The 17,995-nt window shown below is 39.6% G+C and overlaps 1 protein-coding gene across 5 annotated transcripts in view; it reads right to left on the bottom strand.

The window, feature by feature from the left end:
- Positions 1-17,995, bottom strand: part of MTMR3 (myotubularin related protein 3) — an 87,763-nt gene that overhangs the window by 21,620 nt on the left and 48,148 nt on the right. For 4 of the 5 annotated variants that reach the window (XM_028146758.2, XM_008142446.3, XM_008142447.3 and 1 more), the window contains exons 6-9: positions 10,486-10,568; positions 8,088-8,254; positions 4,142-4,238; positions 1,642-1,755 (exon numbers count right to left, since the gene is read on the bottom strand). In XM_028146758.2, coding sequence (XP_028002559.2) covers positions 1,642-1,755; positions 4,142-4,238; positions 8,088-8,254; positions 10,486-10,568 — 461 coding nt within the window. Of the gene's footprint in view, positions 1-1,641; positions 1,756-4,141; positions 4,239-8,087; positions 8,255-10,485; positions 10,569-15,371; positions 15,405-17,995 lie in introns of all 5 variants that reach the window. The other variant, XM_054712702.1, reaches the window with a different exon arrangement.

The raw sequence follows: 17,995 nt of genomic DNA, 5'->3' as shown, positions 1-17,995 counted from the left end.
CAATGAACTGTTTGAACTATCCCTAAACTGGTGTCAGGCAAACTTCCAAAATGACTAGAATTTCCTAAATCATTCAATGAACAAAGGGGGGAGCTGTGGATTGCACTACAGAGGGGGTGCCCTTCGCACCCTCTTCCTGTGTGAGAGCAATCTCTGTCTTCAATGATAAACCCAAGCAAGCACTCTCCCATCCCAGCAGGAGAAAGCTCATCAGGCACTGGTTCAGTGCTGTCGAGGAACTGCTGCTAGCAACCTCAAGAATCGCTACTGCAGTCTACGGACAAGTAAACTCAGTAAATGCAGGTGGATTCAGAAGCATCCTGCCACCCAGGCTGACGAAACAGAGTGCGAGAGCAAGCATGTCAACCTCATTTAAATGAGGCATACGGCCCACTGGCCGCGAGTTTGACATGCTTGTGCTAGACTCCTGAAACATTCAACTACCTCAATCTGACAACCCAGCCTGGAGCTCAGAGATACAAGATAAAGTTCTGAAATAGAGGCCAGTCCCTGGAAGCCTGCTTTTATGTGGACTACACCAAGAACTTCCATTTGTAATCTTCTGAGAGCAGATTTTCTCTGGGAAATTACAAATTTTAAAAAAATAATTTATACATACTCTGTGTCTCCAAAAAGGGTTGGAGGGGAAAAACCAAACCAACCCATGGTTCATGCTCTCTAGAATAAATTTTAGAAGGGGAAAAAAGGCTTTCCACATTTATCCTAAGAAGAGACCAAAAAGTCTGCAAACTGGGAAAATGAAATGGAGAATGTGAACATTACAAGAAGATGACACCTGAAACAGTTTCCAAATAAGAGGCAATGACGTCTTAAAATTTTAACATGACTCTGTGAGTACTGAGATAGTCACTGAATTATAAAAGCAGCCATCAGGAATACAACCTACTCCAGATACTGCTTAGAGAAGTCCAGTGTTTATAAATTCATTCAGATGCCATAGCATACAGGCAAAGAAAGAACAGCATTCCCATTTTACTAATTAAGAACGGGCAAAGGACTTACTCAAGATGCTATAGCAAGAAGTATCAGAGAAAAGACTTAAACTCCAAACCTGTGCTTGTCACCATGCCACCATCCCCTTCTAGACTTGCCCCTCTGCTAGCAACCTCAGGAATCATCACTGCAATCTACAGACAACTACATTCAGTGAGTGCAGGCTGGGTTCCTGCCTTTGCTTTCTAAGATCTTATATCCAGCAAGATCTTCTATCTAGCCTTCTTCCTAATGCTCCCTCTCCAAGTAGAGCTCTTCGAAGTGTCGAAGTTTTTCAACCACAAAGACAATCACAAGTGACTCAACTCTACTCCCAATTCTCACTTTCTAGGACTCACCTCTCTCGTTCCAAAGGCCAACATCTGAAGTGAAATGCAGCAAGCACAATATCTTCCCATAGAATGTCAGAAGGATCTTAAAATAGCAAGACCAGCCACCTTCCTATTAAATTTTTAACAGTGTTAATTTACTGCTATCAGCTAGTGTCTGGGTGCAGTCATTACCGGTGTGTGACTGAAAGAGCAGCTTTGGCATAAGGAAGCACAGAGCGGCCTGGAAAGTGTCCTGAAGCCTCCTCCCCTACCCTCCCAGGCGAGCGGCCTCCGAGGCAGCAGACCGCTTGCTTACCTATAGATGACGGCAGGGATGCGCTTCCAGGACCTGAAGCCGGCTACACTTTCCAGTTCTTTGTCTGTGATCCAGGCAGGCACTATGAGTTCCTGTGGATAGCTACCACATAGCCTAACAGGAAAGGTGAGAAGGAGGGAGAGACATTAGGTGAATCAGCAGAAGGATGTGGATCAAGCTACCCCAGAGTCAGTTAAAAGGCAATGAGGAGCATTACTTGAGTCTTGGCCTGCTCAGCAGAATGGGCTGCCTCAAGTGTTTACATACATACACACTATCTTGGATTGTTTCCCTTGATGCTGCCTTTTGGGAATCTGCCAGTCTTAACTATCAATGAAAAAAAGGGGAGTGGAGAGGCAGTTACTCCACTGTAACTCTCTGTTGTAATAGATACACAGGTCATTTCTAACACACAAGTGCCCAGTCCAACTACAGAAGTGAAAGTCTGTGTTACCTCTACCAGACCCCCCTCAGTCTTTCAGGCTTTTGTCAAAGTGAAACATAAAAAATGCCAAGAGCCCACAATTTCAAGTTTCCAGAGACCTCATAGGATTAATGTATTCTTTGATATGAACCAAACAGGATGTCCTAATTAAAGGGAACAGATGCAGCAAAGGGTATGTACAAATAGTACCACAGGTTAGTCTATTTGCATATATAATCATAGTCCCATTTAGCCAAGTCAGTAATGAGAACAAGCTATTAATGATAACTTCTATAAAATACACTTCATAACAAACTACACTCGGGGGAAAGACATGAAGATGCTAGCAGCTGCATGCTAGGCAAGCTGGTGCCCTAGGAAGTAGTATTTCCGAGAGGTGTTTTACAGGACAATCTGCCGTCTCTCCATGGGTAACCCAATATTCCTTTTTCAACAGTGAATGTAATTAAGACCTTTCATCCAAATCCTAATATACACATATTACTACTATTCCTACTACTACACCTACATCTACACCTACGCATTATGGAAAGAGGCAGAAAAAAACACAAAGTGGCTTAGGAATTGGGGGGTTTTGAACATTCTGCACTAAATATCTCTCCTATTCTCAGTTTCCACAAGATTACGTATCAAGAATTTAAAAGCCACTGAACCAGGAGAACGTCTGTGACCAAGAGTAGCTCTATAAACTTCCTGGCAGCTACCCACAAATGCCTAAAAATAACCTGGTACACACAGTTAATAATTATTAATTTTATCTCATTTAAATTTAAAAGTATATTTTTATAGTAGGAAAACCTTTTTAATTTCATGAAGACTAGTTTAGAGGTGAAATAGACTCACAGACAAGAAGTAATAATTTTTAAAACCCATATAAAATAGGAATTTTTGAAAACCAATGGCTTTTGAACTCAATTTTCAATAAGCTTTGCTTAATTCACAGGTCTTTTTATTTCACTCTTTTTCTGATCATTATGTCCCTTGAACTATACATATACTGTATAACACACCTAGTGGTCAGCTCTTCAGCAAGGACTAGCTGCTCATTTACAGAGAAGCGGTTTCCAGGAGGAAAGGTGATTCACAGAAGAGAGAAGCCTGTAGCTGCCGCAGGCTCTCTGAAGCCCCTCCTCTCGTCTTCACTTCCATTCTCTACTTTGATTTATCACAGACATGTGATAAGTATGACAGATTGTAGCTCCCAATTCTTCACAGCACCCCAGGTTCTTAATTTCTTGGCCATGGTCCATGTTAAGAGCTATGTACAGTAATTAGCTATAGTTTTTCCTATAAAAAACGAAATGCTCTGATGGCTAGCCACAAATATTCCAGAAAAACTGCTATCATAATTTGAAGCAGCTCAAAGGACAACAGTATAATTAATGCCATTTGCTGTAGGAAAACTTAAGAGGATGTATTAATTTAAATATCCTAGACAATTCTCTTTTGTTTTAGAGAAATTTGGCTCAAAAATATCACGTAAGTTAACTGACCTCCCCCGCCAAAGTATGTATACCTTTTAAGGAAATAGGTAATGAGAATATTTAATAATAGTAACATTAATATTTAGTGGTTAAATGTTATCACAGCTGTGAAGTTAGTTTTAGATCAACACATATATTAAATAACAGAATACTTATGTCTATTTCATAGAATGTGGAGTAAAATTAGTCATAAAGACTACTCCTAAGTGTTTTATCTCTGCATATGAGATCACTGATCCGATCTCTAATGTGATGTCAAGTGGTGATGAGAACTGCCTGCCTACTCATAAACACCGTTATCTAGACATGCCTGTGCCAAGAAGCACAGAGACCTGGAGAGGGTAGAAAGGAAGGTTCCAGAATCCTATTAAGTAAGGATCACTTTCCACTTCAGTAATAGCAATGGGAACAGAAGACTAAAGAAGAACTCTGAAAATCACGCATTTAGATTTAATAAATAAACGTCATTTGAAAGAAAAAGTCTAAGTTCAAATGTTCTGCCACATGAGAAATGGGTTTTTGCAAAGGCAATGGCTGTGAAACACAGTCCACAGGGACCCATACAACTCACTTGTACTTCTCATTGATGTTGGAAATCCTCCAGGCATTGATCATATCAAAACCCATCCGCTCCACTTCATTTTTAAACCTTGATGTTACGTGTTCCCCTAGAAACCAAAGATAGCAGAAAAAAGGAAATGAATACCATTTTGCAAAATAGGTAGAATAAAAGTGTAGCTACCCTTCTCAGTAGGGGATAGGTATTGTATAAATAAAACAGCATATATTTGGTTTTGGTGTTAAAAATCCCTGTCAGGATAAGACTGAATTGAGGAATAAAGACATTAATTTTGATCAAGAAGTATGTTATCTCATCTAATCACTACTATCAAGTCTGAGGATAGTTATCATTGAGCTCATTTTACAGAGGACAAAACGGAAACTTGAGAGAAGTTATTATGGCAGGTCCGTCTGGTCCCAAAACCCATATTCTTATCATTATTCTGGCTGCTCACCTACTTCCACTCAGAGATGGTATACATAAGAAATAACATCAACAGTTCACCAAAAATAGTAACATAGATCTACAACTCATCAGAAACCCTTTGGGCCAGGCCCAGCCAGTGTGGCTCAGTGGTTGAGCATCAATCCCTGAACCAGGAGGTCACAGCTCGATTCCTGGTCAGGGCACATGCCCGGGTTGCGGCTCAATCTCCAGTAGGTGGCATGTGGGAGGCAGCTGATCAATGATTATCTCTCATCACTGATGTTTCTCTCTCTCTCTCCCCGTCTCCCTTCCTCTCTCTGAAATCAATAAAAACATTAAAACACAAAAAAGAAAGAAACCCTTTGGGCCAGATTTCAGAACTTGAGAATTTTCTGGATTTTAAAATGATACATATTATTATAATATTAAGTTAACACTCTAAGCAGGGTCTACTTAATCAAACATTAGTATTTCTACAATGAAATGCATAGAGCATTCACACTGAGATAAAGCAATAAATAGTTTCAGTTCAGTTCAAGCCACCAAATAAAATAAAATAAAATCATTCAATTTTCAGAGCCTTATAGATGACAGAATTACAGATAAAAGAAAACAGAACTGTAACTGCCAGTACCCAGGAATCTCAGGAAACACCATACCACCAATTAAAGTGCTAAGCGTCTGTAAGAATAGCCACCCAAACATGTGTAACCCGTCTACACATGCCCCACTGAATTTGGCTTTCTCTTCCTTAAGACAGTGAGAAACAAAGGCATTAATGAACCTAATATAAAAGTCATTAAGTCTGAAATAACTTTCTTCCTTTAAAACTCAGAGTCCTAAGGCAGTAATTTTATTAAAAAGTCATTAAGCAGGAGAAACAACAATAATAGAAGCACAAAAGAAGCACAGGACTGCTTTGATGATCAAAGTATAAAGCTTTGCTCTCCCTGGGAGAGGAGCTTCAAAATAGGAAACAGCAATTACTGGAATGAAGAACAATTCTATAAAACTGCTTTTCTTGAGCTTAAACTAAAGTAGGTATTATATGTCTCCTGAAGGAAAGCTATAAAAAGACCAGGCTCAGAAATGCAGAAAGAAATAATCAGCTGAATCTATTATTTTGGAAAATGATATAGACTTCCAAATAGGAAAAAAGCTATCTGAATTGGGGTGCCATCTGTCTACAAATTGCATGGAACAGTGACCATCAAGAATACTAAACGGGCCCTGGCCAGTTAGTTCAATGGTTTTAACTTCCATGTGGACTATATGTACTGGGAGGAAACAAAATACAACCTTTACTTATAGAGAAGTACAAACCAATTAGTTACAACAGCACAGCATCACCTTGTATATTCATAATTTCCAAAATGTTTTTACAAGCATGGCACATAGGAGGTACACAAACATTTACTGAACTGCGTTCTAGCATAACCGATCTGATCTTCAGGGTGCCCAGAACAGCTTGGGCAGGAAGAAGAAGGTCCCAGTCTGAAGAACAAAGGAAACTAAAGTACAGAGAGGATAAATGGCTTACCCAGTATTTTTTTTTAATTAAATAGTAGAGTACAGATTTGATATCAGTTTTTCTAATTCCTAAGTCTAGTACTTTACCCACCAAATGCCTCTATCCATCACAAATCCATGAAAGACAGAGGACACCATGGACATCCGTAAGGCCTGGTGGTCAAAGAACATGAAATAACACCAGAAAGGAAGGACCTGAGGACCAAAGACATCCCAGCTCAGGACAAAGCCATCCATATTAAAAGACCACAGTGAAGTTCTGACCTGGCATATCTTAGGAATATCCTAAGAGTTGGCTCACGTCCAAAAGAATAAAATTATCAAGGGAATAAAAAATCATCTAAAAAGATGAGGAAATTTCAGTTTCAGGAAGGAGCAAGCAAGCTTTGTTAACTAAATGCTGCCAATCCAAAACTAGGGGAATGCCTTTGGAGTTAGGAGTCTTAAATCAAATGTACACATAAGATTTGTGCATTTCATTGTGTATAAACTTTAACAAAAACTTGAAAAGAACCAGAAACAAAGAAACAAAACAAAAAAATAATACAATGGCATCTCAATAAAGAAGGAAAAAGAAAAAGAGGGATGCAATGGACAAGGGAGTGAAGTGACAGTTTAAAAGCACATTCTCATAACCTCCAAGGTTGGTGTGGTCTCTTGCTGCTGACTTTGGATTCCACTGGCCTTGACCAGACTTGTGGGAAGCTTAAATTCCTGAGGCTTTCCTTTAGGCTCAACAAGGGCAGGGGTTTGTTTTTCATCTGTATCCACAGCACCCCACATAGTCAGTTCTCAATAGCTGACAACTGGGTTTAAGTTCTAGCGCTGTCAGTACCTACCAGTGGAACTTGGCAACAGGCATTGTCTCCGAGTCTCATCTTTAGCTCCCAAAACAAAAATACCAGCCAATCCTGCCTGTTTGAGCAGATCATAAGGGCCAAACAAAAATACATATCAAAGCGTCTTTTAAAAATAAGATGATGCTTATGTTTGTTATATTTTATTTAAGCAAGAATATAAACCAAAAACTTCAACCAGTGAATGAGCCAAAAACAAAAAAATGCACATAGCTAGACTAGCCTCAAATGTTTAAAATGAGCCAGGGCAGAATTGTTAAGATTGAAGATTCAGGATTAAAAACTGAGGTTTAAAGGGGGGGGGAAAAAAAATCCCAAGAGTAAACTTTATTGGAAGAAAACTCACAACTCTTCACTGCTTAGGAATTCAAGACTTTGCTCCCAAACTGGATACACTAAAGACTTCATGTTGGACCAGAAAAGTTATATTTATAAGCAACATCAAGTTCACAGACAACTCCATGGAGAAATACCATTAACTCAGTCAAAGCCATTTCTGAGGGAGAAAGATAGTAAATGCGACAAAGATTTAATGAAGAGTCAGGAAGTCTGGGTTTCAGTACAGGCTCAGCTTCTCGGTTTGTCCTGAAGGAAGTCACCTGGCCTCTGTACCTCTGTTTCATCATCTTGGGGTGAAAGGGGTGACAAGTAACCTATGGCTTGAAAATTCGAAGGTAGTGAAATACTGTCTTTATATTCCCCTATTATATGGCCTAATCTCACACTTCTATACCTTTGTTCCTGCTACTTGCTCTATCATTCTTTTCCCCATTCTCTAATCAATGAACTCTCACCTGACCTTCAAAGCCTACTCAAAAGCCACTACTAACGTGAGGTCTTCCCAGACCTGCATACAATACTCATGGCTCCGTCCTCCTAGGCTTCCAAATCACCCATCAAATCTTACTGTACAGTTGGTTTTTAAGCCCAATAGATTGTGATGCCAAATCTTGTGTTCTTCCCTTCCCCTGAAAGGCAGGAAATGTGTTCTACTCAGCTTATAAGAATGATGGGCACATGCTAAGTGCTACATAAAATATACATTGATTGACTATATGACTGCTTAGGAGTCCTGTTTCATGTTAAGGGTACCTCAAGTAGCAGTTCCTAAAGCCGCTATTTGCATATTTTAGAAGGCCTACCTGGTCTGCACAGGTCTCCATGTTGTTCTTTTTCACTGGCATAAACCTCCATGCACCAAGCATGGTATGCAAATGAGAAGAGATCTTCTATTTTAGCAGGTGGTCGGATTGCATTGTTCAGTCTCTTAAGCCACTCTTGACATTGCTCAAAAGTTGAAAACTGACACCTTTGTAAAGCGAAACAAGTACGGATGTAATCAGAAGACAGATAACAATAAAAACTAAGAAAAGTTACATTTTAAGAGTGCCTACTCATGATGAGGTGATAACTACAGTCAAAAAAGCATTAGAAGTGGTCATTCACATGTTTATCATTTATAATAAAAACAGGCCAACAGCCCTAACCGGTCTGGCTCAGTGGATAGAGCATTGACCTGCGGACTGAAGGGTCCCAGGTTCGATTTTGGTCAAGGGCATGTACCTTGGTTGCGGGCACATCCCCAGTAGGGGGTGTGCAGGAGGCAGCTGATCGATGTTTCTCTCTCATCAATGTTTCTAACTCTCCTTCTCCCTTCCTCTCTGTAAAAAAATCAATAAAATATATATATTTTTAAAATGATACTAAGTTTAAAAAACAAAACAAAAAAAAACACAGGCCAACAAATTTTAGCCAATAGTATAAATATCAGAAAGAAGAAAGCTGAACATATGGGAAACTTATGTTGTTAGACTGAGTGTCAATTATTAAAGGAAAATGGCAGTCATCTCTTCCATGAGTGGAATTTCATTCTATTTCTTCAATCAAGCTTTATAGTTGTCCCTCCCAAGAAACAGGTTTAGAGAAGTCCTTCTGTTATGATATGTTAGGCTGAGCTCAAATCACAGCAATACTTTTTGCCACTTAGGGAATAATTTCAAAATTTATATATTTAGCAATTAGAATAAATCAGCAACTTTATATCCAAAATAAGATATATTACATTACAGTATTCAGCTATTACCATGTAGGGAACAAAATTTTATTATCAATTGCAACTTTCAGAATGTATAACTAAGAAGTTAAAATAATTAGTGTAAAAATACTTTACCTTGTCAGATGCAGTGTTTAAAATCGAGTAACTAATAAGCAAGCTCTTTAAACTGTGAGTTATAGCCAGTATCTATCAAAAGCAAGCCAAATCTCAATGGCGAAAAAGCAACTGTACATATTTATCTTAAAACCAAGAAGGTCAATTAAACCCCTTCCTGGTCCCAATCAATGTGGCTCATCAACATGCCAGCACACAATGTTTATTGGCACTCCAGAACAGGTCAAAGAGATAAAGTAAAAACTTGGGGAATTTAAAACTTGCAGAGCTACTAAATTTAAAAAGGTATTTCAGGCATCATTTTGCAACCATTATAGTAAAGGTTAGATCAGATAAAAACATTAATGGATGCTAAATCTTTGGGGAAATGTGGTGAGAAATAAGAATCTGCATTGTCTTAAAGTGCCTCCCATAGACTATTTATTAGTTACAAGGGAGAAAGTTTAGAAATTATGGTGACACCTTAATAGAGTGATCAAAATTAACATCACCAATAAGGGACAGATGGATACTGTTTGCCTCCAGACGTAATCCAATACCCTGAAAAGGACACAACCTCATGGGTATAGTGTAACAGCTGAGAATGTACAACCTCAATTTAATCATGAGGAAACACTGGACAGACACAAAATAAGAAACAGTCTATTAAAAGACAGTGTTCTTCAAAATGCCATAAAGACAAAGGTGGTGGAAAACATTCCAGGTTAAAGAAGGCTATAGAATCATGCCAGCTATATGTAGTACCTGACCTTGACTGGATCCTGTTCTGAGCCAGGTGGGGTAGGCGCAATACTGTAAAGGGCATTATTACGTCAACTAACAAATTTAGAATATGGGTTGTAGATTGGATAAAAGTATTTTAAGTGTAAAATAGTGAAGTTGATAACGATACTGTGATTATGTAAAATATATATATATCCCTATTCTTAGGAAAGCACATGGAAGTATTTCAAGATGAAGAACCATGATTATATTAACTTACTTTCAAATTGTTCAGTAAAAGAATCTCTCTCTCTCTCTCTCTCTCTCTCACACACACACACACACACACACACACACACACACTACACACACACACACACACACAGCCCCTGCAAATGATAGAGCAAATGGAGTAAAATGTTAACAATAAAGGTGTTCTTTGTACTATTTTTATTTTTGCATTTTTTGTAAATTTTAAAATATTTCCCAATAAATTTAAAAATACCTTTCAAATAGCAAAGTAACCTAAAATATTTCAGACACTAACTACTCAGAAAAATATTCCCACAAGGCTGATCCTCAAAAGCTCTTTTTCTGTTAACAAACCCTGAATCCATTCTCTAAAAAGTCTTTTCCACACTAAACAGCAGCATAAACACGCCACATACCTGATAACTTTGCAGTCTTTGCAAGTCAAATGAAGCTGAAATATATCTCGGCATTCAACACTTTCTATAAGCTGCAATGGAACCTGCAATTGAAAGAGATAAAGTCCCCTTAGTAAAAAAGGCACCGACCCTGCAGTTCTTCCACGTGTCCAACCAGAGTGATTAGAAAGCTCCACCAGGGAAAGGAGCAAACAGCACTGCGAACTTACTGGATCACCAGTACTCCGGTGCTAGTACTTTACTACTGCGTGAACTAGGGCTTCCCTTTCTCCATCTCTAAATCAAACACACACGTCCTGAAGAGGAGACACACCTCTGGAAGAACGGGGAAATACGTCCTCTCTCAGGCATCAAACTCACAGGCTCACCACTCAGTGCTACTGGAGAAGCTACAGCCAGTTGTGATTTGTAATGGCACAGAAGCTGCAGGGAACCAGAAGAGTAATCCTGTCTCGTTTACAGAAAAGAACTGTCGATCAAAGTGCTAGTGGGACTACTTGTCCTTTGCCCCAAATCATAAAGTGAGCTTGTGGCTTTGTGTCAGTCAGCAAAGGAGCATCCTAAAAAAGACAAGTCTAAACTGCCTGCAGGTTGCAAAGAAAAGACGACAGGGCAGTAGATGCTGGCCAGGCTTTCTGCTCAGTGAAATAGACCTACAGCCATCAAGGAGGAAGGAGCAGACCACACAGTGGGCAAAGGCCCTAAAACTCGCGAGGTCTAATTTGTTTTAAAAGACCAGTTGAGGAGCCCTGTTTGCCAACTGGGACTTGAGATATGAGCAAGCTAGAATGGTTTTCTTCCTGCCAATCAGGTCAGCAGACTCTACTGAATGAACACAGGAGTAACTACAACAGTAAAAAGCTAAAGAAGGGAGACAGGATGGGAAAGCACAGGAACAGGGTGACAAATCCTCAAGTTGACATGAGACTCCTCCCCCTCTCCCTCCACTCATCCTGACTCAACCCCTGGCTTCAAAAAGCAATTTTCCAAACTTCTAAAGAAAGCCTGATAAAGCCTAGTGCATACTCTTGCTCCTTGGAAAAGGTCAGACCACTGCCTCTTACACTGCATCATGCTAGCCAAAATATGGCTATGGGAGTTACAAGTAGCATTCAAACAATTCGTGTTTAGCATAGAAGAGGGAGGCAGTCTTCTCCAACACAGACAGAAAGAAGGGAATGCTGGCTGCATAAGGTGGCCCTCATGTTCGCTGAGCCTTTTCGGAAACCCTGTCCTACCATGCAGTTGCCAAAGTCAGCAGAGAATTCTTAGAAGGATGCGGGGATCAAAAAAAAAAGCCCCGTGCTGAACGTCTAGGTCAAAGAAAGAGAAACTGGGGCAGGGATTTAAAAAAGAGAAGAAGGACCCAAATAAACAAAATCAGAAATGAAAGAGGTGAAATAACAACAGACCCCACAGAAATATAAAAACAGAAGACAGCAAAATAGTAATATTCAGATACTGGCTGCGAGTTGCTACTCAAGACCAGGGCCTTCTTGCTTAGTTCTAAGTCTGTAATCTGCAAATTTTGCTTACACTTGTAATAGGACTGGGGGTAAGAGAAAGACTATGAATCTTGCCTGTGTTCTGAGAAAAAAAGCAGCACTGGCCCTCGGTTTTTTAAGTCCTTAACCCCAAGGTGCTGTGAGAAACTGGAGCTGATACAGCTAAAAATTCTTTCAAGACCTGTACATCTAAGAAGGAAAACAATAATAACAATGTATTAGTAAGAATGAACTGCGGAGGAGGAATATGAGATTAAGAAGAGAACACGGATTCACTCTCAGGACAGTCCTCTAACAGACTCTCACATTATGTTCCTTTCTTTAGGTGACCTCCCCCTCCTCCCTTTGCAGCGAGTGAGCTTTACAAACCCAGTGGAGAGGCTGCCATCTCAGCAGTTACCTGCACCCCAGGTCCCCTTCGATTGCTTGCAAACCCCCTTCAGCCCCAAAAGAAAAACAAAAGTGGCTGCAAGACTGACAAGTAAGAGGCCTGAGTTATTTCAAGTATTACAGATGTCCCTCTTTTCCCCCACATCGACCCTCTAGCCCGCTCCCCCAGGCCTTCACCACACTATTGTCTGTCCACGGGTTATGCATATATGCATACAAATTCTTTGGTTCATCTCTTCCCAACCCCCTTTCCCTCTGAAATACGTTAGTCTGTCGCATGCTTCCATGTCTCTGGATCTATTTCGTTCGTTAGTTTATTTTGTTCATTAGATTCCACATATAAGTGAGATCATGAAGAAGCCTGAGTTCTAATCTCAATCTACGAAAATTTTTATCAACTAAAATTGTGCCTGCTTCCAGACTTCCTTGGATGAGCTTCCCACCAGTCTCTGCTTTCTGAACCTCAGATAGTCACAACTTAGAATTCCCAGGTACAGGGAATGGGGAGGGAATGAGAAGAGCCTGGGGTGCAGTGAGTGAGCTTTACAAATCCAAGTGCAGAGGCTGTGATCTCAGCAGTTACCTGCCCCCCAGGTCCCCTTCGATCAAACCAATTAATGCTCTTAGCAGCCGCTGGAGAGAGTGGACACCAGCCTGTGCTCCTTAGACACAAAGAACAGGTAAGTTTTACATCCCTCCTACTGGACCAGAGCCCAAGGGCCTATGCCCAGACTTCCAGAATAAAAATAATGAAACATCTCAGAGCATGTAAAAAATGTGCTACCTAAAATGCATTTGTTACACAAATGTTCATGTTAACATCACAAATTTAAAGAAAAGAATAAAGATGTTGGCTGCTAATATGCAGATACTAGAAACACCAGTGTATATACCACACGTACTCAGTCATAGATCTATAAAACAGATTTTAAGACTCATGCAGATTGTTACATGCAGTGAAGTTTAATATGCAGCAGGAACAGGAACATATAGAAGAAAAATACCTGATGTTACATCAAATGAACATCTTCCTTTTTTCTTCTACTTCCTACCTCATTTTCCCGTCTTCACTGTTCCTTCCACGGAGTGCTTCCTCTTCTAAAAAGACAGAACTGGCCTTCTTTTCCTCTTCATTTCTCCAACCAAAACATACTAAGTTTCTCTGTATTTTTTAAGGCCCACGCCATCGCTTTAGGTTTCTCAACTTTCCCCAACTTTCCTCACCATTTCTGTTAACTAAACAAACCCAATATCCAATCTCATAGGCAAACAATTACAGATTCAAGAGCCAGACCATTTTACAGCCCAGGAAGGTTAGCCACTCCACTGTAAGCTAATGACAAACTCAGGACAGTAATCCACGTCAGTCCTCCAGTCCAGGCTCCTTTCATTTTGGATATGATGCGCGTTTCTTCCTTTAAGATTGCACTTCCCGCCCTAGCCGGCTTGGCTCAGTAGATAGAGCGTCAGCCTGCCAACTCAAGGGTCCCAGGTTCGATTCTGGCCAAGGGGGTTGCAGGCTCAATCCTCAGTGGGGGTTGTGCAGGAGGCAGCTGATCAATGATTCTCTCTCATCATTGATGTTTCTATCTCTCCTTCTCCCTTCCTCTCTAAAATCAATAAAGAAATATATTTTTAAAAAAAGATTGCACTTCCCTTCTGTATGCGCTCTACTTTAGTTTTTCTTTCTCAATTAAGGCCTCTCCCTCAGGGATCTTCAAGAGGAAAACAGAATCTAAACCAAGATTCCTTAGAGGCAATTTTACTCATGGAAGAGTAGTCAGAAATCTAAAGTCACATTCAAATCCTCTACAGCTCCCCAATTCAAATGTTTTAGAGCAATTAATTTTCTTTTTGTTATTTTTTTCCTCTGTCATCTAGCTAGGTAATTCTATCTCCCTTTACGGTGCTCTTCCTCTTATGAATTTCACCAAACTCATGCTCAAACCAATGCATCAAACACACAAAGTGCTGTTAATCGATTTCTCAAAAGGCCAGAAGTTACACCATGAACACCAAAACTCATAAGAGCGTCAATCCAAAAAAGCAGAAGAGCAGCAATCAAAGACTTAACAGACATGCACAGGTATTAAAGATCCACAGTGCTGCCCCATTCTGGGGTGTGTGTGCGCACTCACGTGCACATGTGTACTGTTTTTGAGCACCAGAATTTAAAAGCGGGATAATTTCTACCTTTTAAAAACAAATGCCCCCTTTATAGCCTGGATGAGAAGTACTAATCTTGTATGTACAATGGAAGTAAAAATGACAGTAACTAAGTGAAAATAAAGCTATGATTCTAAACCTAAAATCTGTAATAAAGTGTGGAATATCCGGGCACTAAATCTTACGCTTTAAAAACCAGTCCTAAAAAGAAGCCTGTCACAGGCTGAAGACACAAACTTTTCATTGCTCTCCTTTGGTATTTATAAGCTTCTCTTCCAGCACTGGGGCCAGATCCTCTGCTGACAGGAATGCTAAGGCCAAAGTGTATGAAGCTAACAAATAACCTCTTCTTGATGTCTGAAGAAGACAGATTTCTGATGTACTAAGTCAGACAATAAGAAATGTGAGAAAATGCTAAGAACGGTGTTTCCAGCTGCTACTTCCACCTTTTCCTCAGAAGCATTAGGGCATCCTAGAAACGGAAACTGGATGTCCTTTTAAATACTCATGTTATATGTACACACATAATTCCTTAATAAAAAAATTTTAAAAAATACTAATGTTGATTTTACAAAAATTTCTAGTTGGAATTTGGTTTTCATTTTTTGAAGGTCGCAATTCCATCAGTGTGTAAGCTGTGGGGCTTTATCCTCACCCCACAAACTGTTCTCATTACAGGTACCACTAGGACATTGTCTAGTAAGTGGGAAGGGACTCATGCAGAACGGACACATTTTGCTGACTTGCAAGGTGAGCATCTGACATTCAAAACCAGTTTGTTTCAGGCACATGTGCAAAAATCGCCTAGGTTCTCATGCTACTTACTGGGACTTCAGAAGCAGCAGATTGAGAGGCAGTCTATTGAATTACACAAAAATTGTTTTAAACTTTCATGAATTCCACTTGAACACTTATTTGTTTATAAATTAGCTGAGCATCAAAGAAATATATTTGTACATATGTAAAAATATAGTTTGGGCAAAAGCACAGAATGGGGGCAATTCATACCTTAAATGCTACCAATGAACTCTACTACAGAGGTTCTTTACCCTAGAAATTTAAAACTGGATATCCAGTGAATGTGTGTGAATTATAGTGCACAATACTTTTGGCATTTAAGTCTACAGACTTTCACTCAATGTGCTGTAAAGTTGAAAGAGAATGTATGTGATGAATAGTAAGCAGATTTACAGTGGTGTGGCGTATACAAATATTGAATTATAATGTTGTACACCTGTAATATATGTAATCTTGTATACTAATTTTTACCACAATAAAAAACTTTTTAAGAATATATAATATCAGGTTGCTATTTAAAACCTGATAGTAAATTATTTTCTATTTCTAAAGTACTAAATATATTGATTTAAAAACATACAAAATGATGCAAACTGGGGCATGCCACAATATATACTGGCACATTCGGGCTTTGACAGTTGAAATGTGTTTGAATAACCTTCAAAGGAAGTCTCTTGATCTCACCTATTTGATTGAAATATTTATCTGCTGAGGGAGAAAGTAAGGGAGGGAGAGGCGACCCCACCGACTCTCTAGTCTCCATCCAGCACCTAGCAGGAGGAGCCACGGTTTCTGGGAGTAACCAAGGTTTTAGGAACCTTAGCACGAGCTGTGATGCAAGTCATTTATTTGTATGGAGAAGTCATAGTCTCTTTCAATCTGAAGTATTTAAAGTCACTGCAATACCAAAATACTTCTGCACAATCATTTTTCTAGACAGCCATTATATTGGGCTTTTTAAGTCACATGCAGGCTCTATGCCTTAGAGGGTTATAATGCTGTCTGAGAAAACACTTTTAGGTGAGAAAATAGGTCAAAAGTATGTACATGGGTAAATTTCTTAAGCCTATCTTTCAGTCACAAAGAGGGACCAACATTTAAAATAAACAACCCACTTATACAGCTACCCTTAGAGACACTGACATGGGCCTATCACGCAGATATGTTGTTTTAAAATGAGCTTTAAATCTACAAAGGGTTTTAAAATGGTCTAATAGCCATTTCAAGCCCATATTAACTTTAATTCACATAATACAGGGGTGGGCAAAGTAGGTTTACAGTTGTCAGTACACAGAACAGTTTATTATTATGTTATTATTGTATTATTTATTCGTATTATTTGTAAACCTACTTTTGCCCACTACTATATTTACTGAATATCATGGTACCAGGAGATATGCTGGATTCTGAAGACACAAAGATGAATAACCAAAAAACTTCAACATATCCGGTAAAGGTCGTAAAGGTGTGGTCAAGTGACAGAAAAGCGCCAGGAGTGTAGTACACTGCCAGGGCGGAGCTGGGACGGAGGAAGACAGCACAGAAGTTATCACCTGATTTGGGTTTTGAAAGATGAAAAAGGGTTCCCTAGGCAGGAGAGGAGAGAGAGAACTCAGAGTGTGAGATTATGGCTGAATAGTCCAAGGAGGATATACCCGTTTTATTATCACCAAGGGGAGAGGGAGAAAAGAGGGAAACAGACAGGGACCAAGTACCAAATACCCTGACACCGTGCTAAGTAATCCCATCTTAAAAGCAGTGAAGAAATACTGAAAGGCTTTAGGCTGGTGAATGACATGATCAAATCCATGCTCTCTCTCCAACAGACCCTATTCCAGAATAGATCTAAAAATAGTCCCTAAAATACTTGGCCATAAACCAACAACCGGAGAAATGGGGGACTGAATGGAAAAACGCAATGATATGAAACTATATCATCCCCACATGCAATTTAAGTAGAATTTCATTGATTCCAGCCATTTAACACAAATTAAATTGAACAATTCTACTTACTACAGTAGTCTCCCCTTATCTGTGGTGGATATATTCTAAAACACCCCCCACTGGATACCTGAATCTGTAGATAGAACCAAATCCTATGTATACTATGATTTTTTTCCTATACACACAGTAGTTTCTTCCCCCTCCTTATTGGCAGTCTTGCTTTCTGTGAAATCAGTTACCCACAGGGGTCAACCGTGGTCCAAAAATATGAAACGAAAAATTCCAGAAATTCCTAAGTTTTAAATTGCATGCCATTCTGAGTATTGTCTTGAAATCTTGTGCTATCCTGTTCCATCCCACCCAGGACGTGAGTTACCCTTTGTCCAGCTTATCCAGGCTGTGTGGTACCTGCCCATTAGTCACTTAGTAGCTGTCTTGGTTATCAACCATTGCAGTATTGCAGTGCTCATATTCAAGTAACCCTTATTTAACTTAATAATGGCCCCAGTTTATTACCATATATTGTTATAATTGTTCTATTTCATTATTAGTTGTCAAATCTCTTACTGTGCCTAATTTATAAACTTGATCAGAAGTGTGTATGAATAGCCGAAACCGGTTTGGCTCAGTGGACAGAGCGTCGGCCTGCGGACTGAAAGGTCCCAGGTTCGATTCCGGTCAAGGGCATGTACCTTGGTTGCGGGCAC

The sequence above is a fragment of the Eptesicus fuscus genome, chromosome 23, assembly GCF_027574615.1.
Source record: "Eptesicus fuscus isolate TK198812 chromosome 23, DD_ASM_mEF_20220401, whole genome shotgun sequence".
NCBI lineage: Eukaryota > Metazoa > Chordata > Mammalia > Chiroptera > Vespertilionidae > Eptesicus > Eptesicus fuscus.
This window is presented reverse-complemented; position numbering and strand designations above follow the sequence as displayed.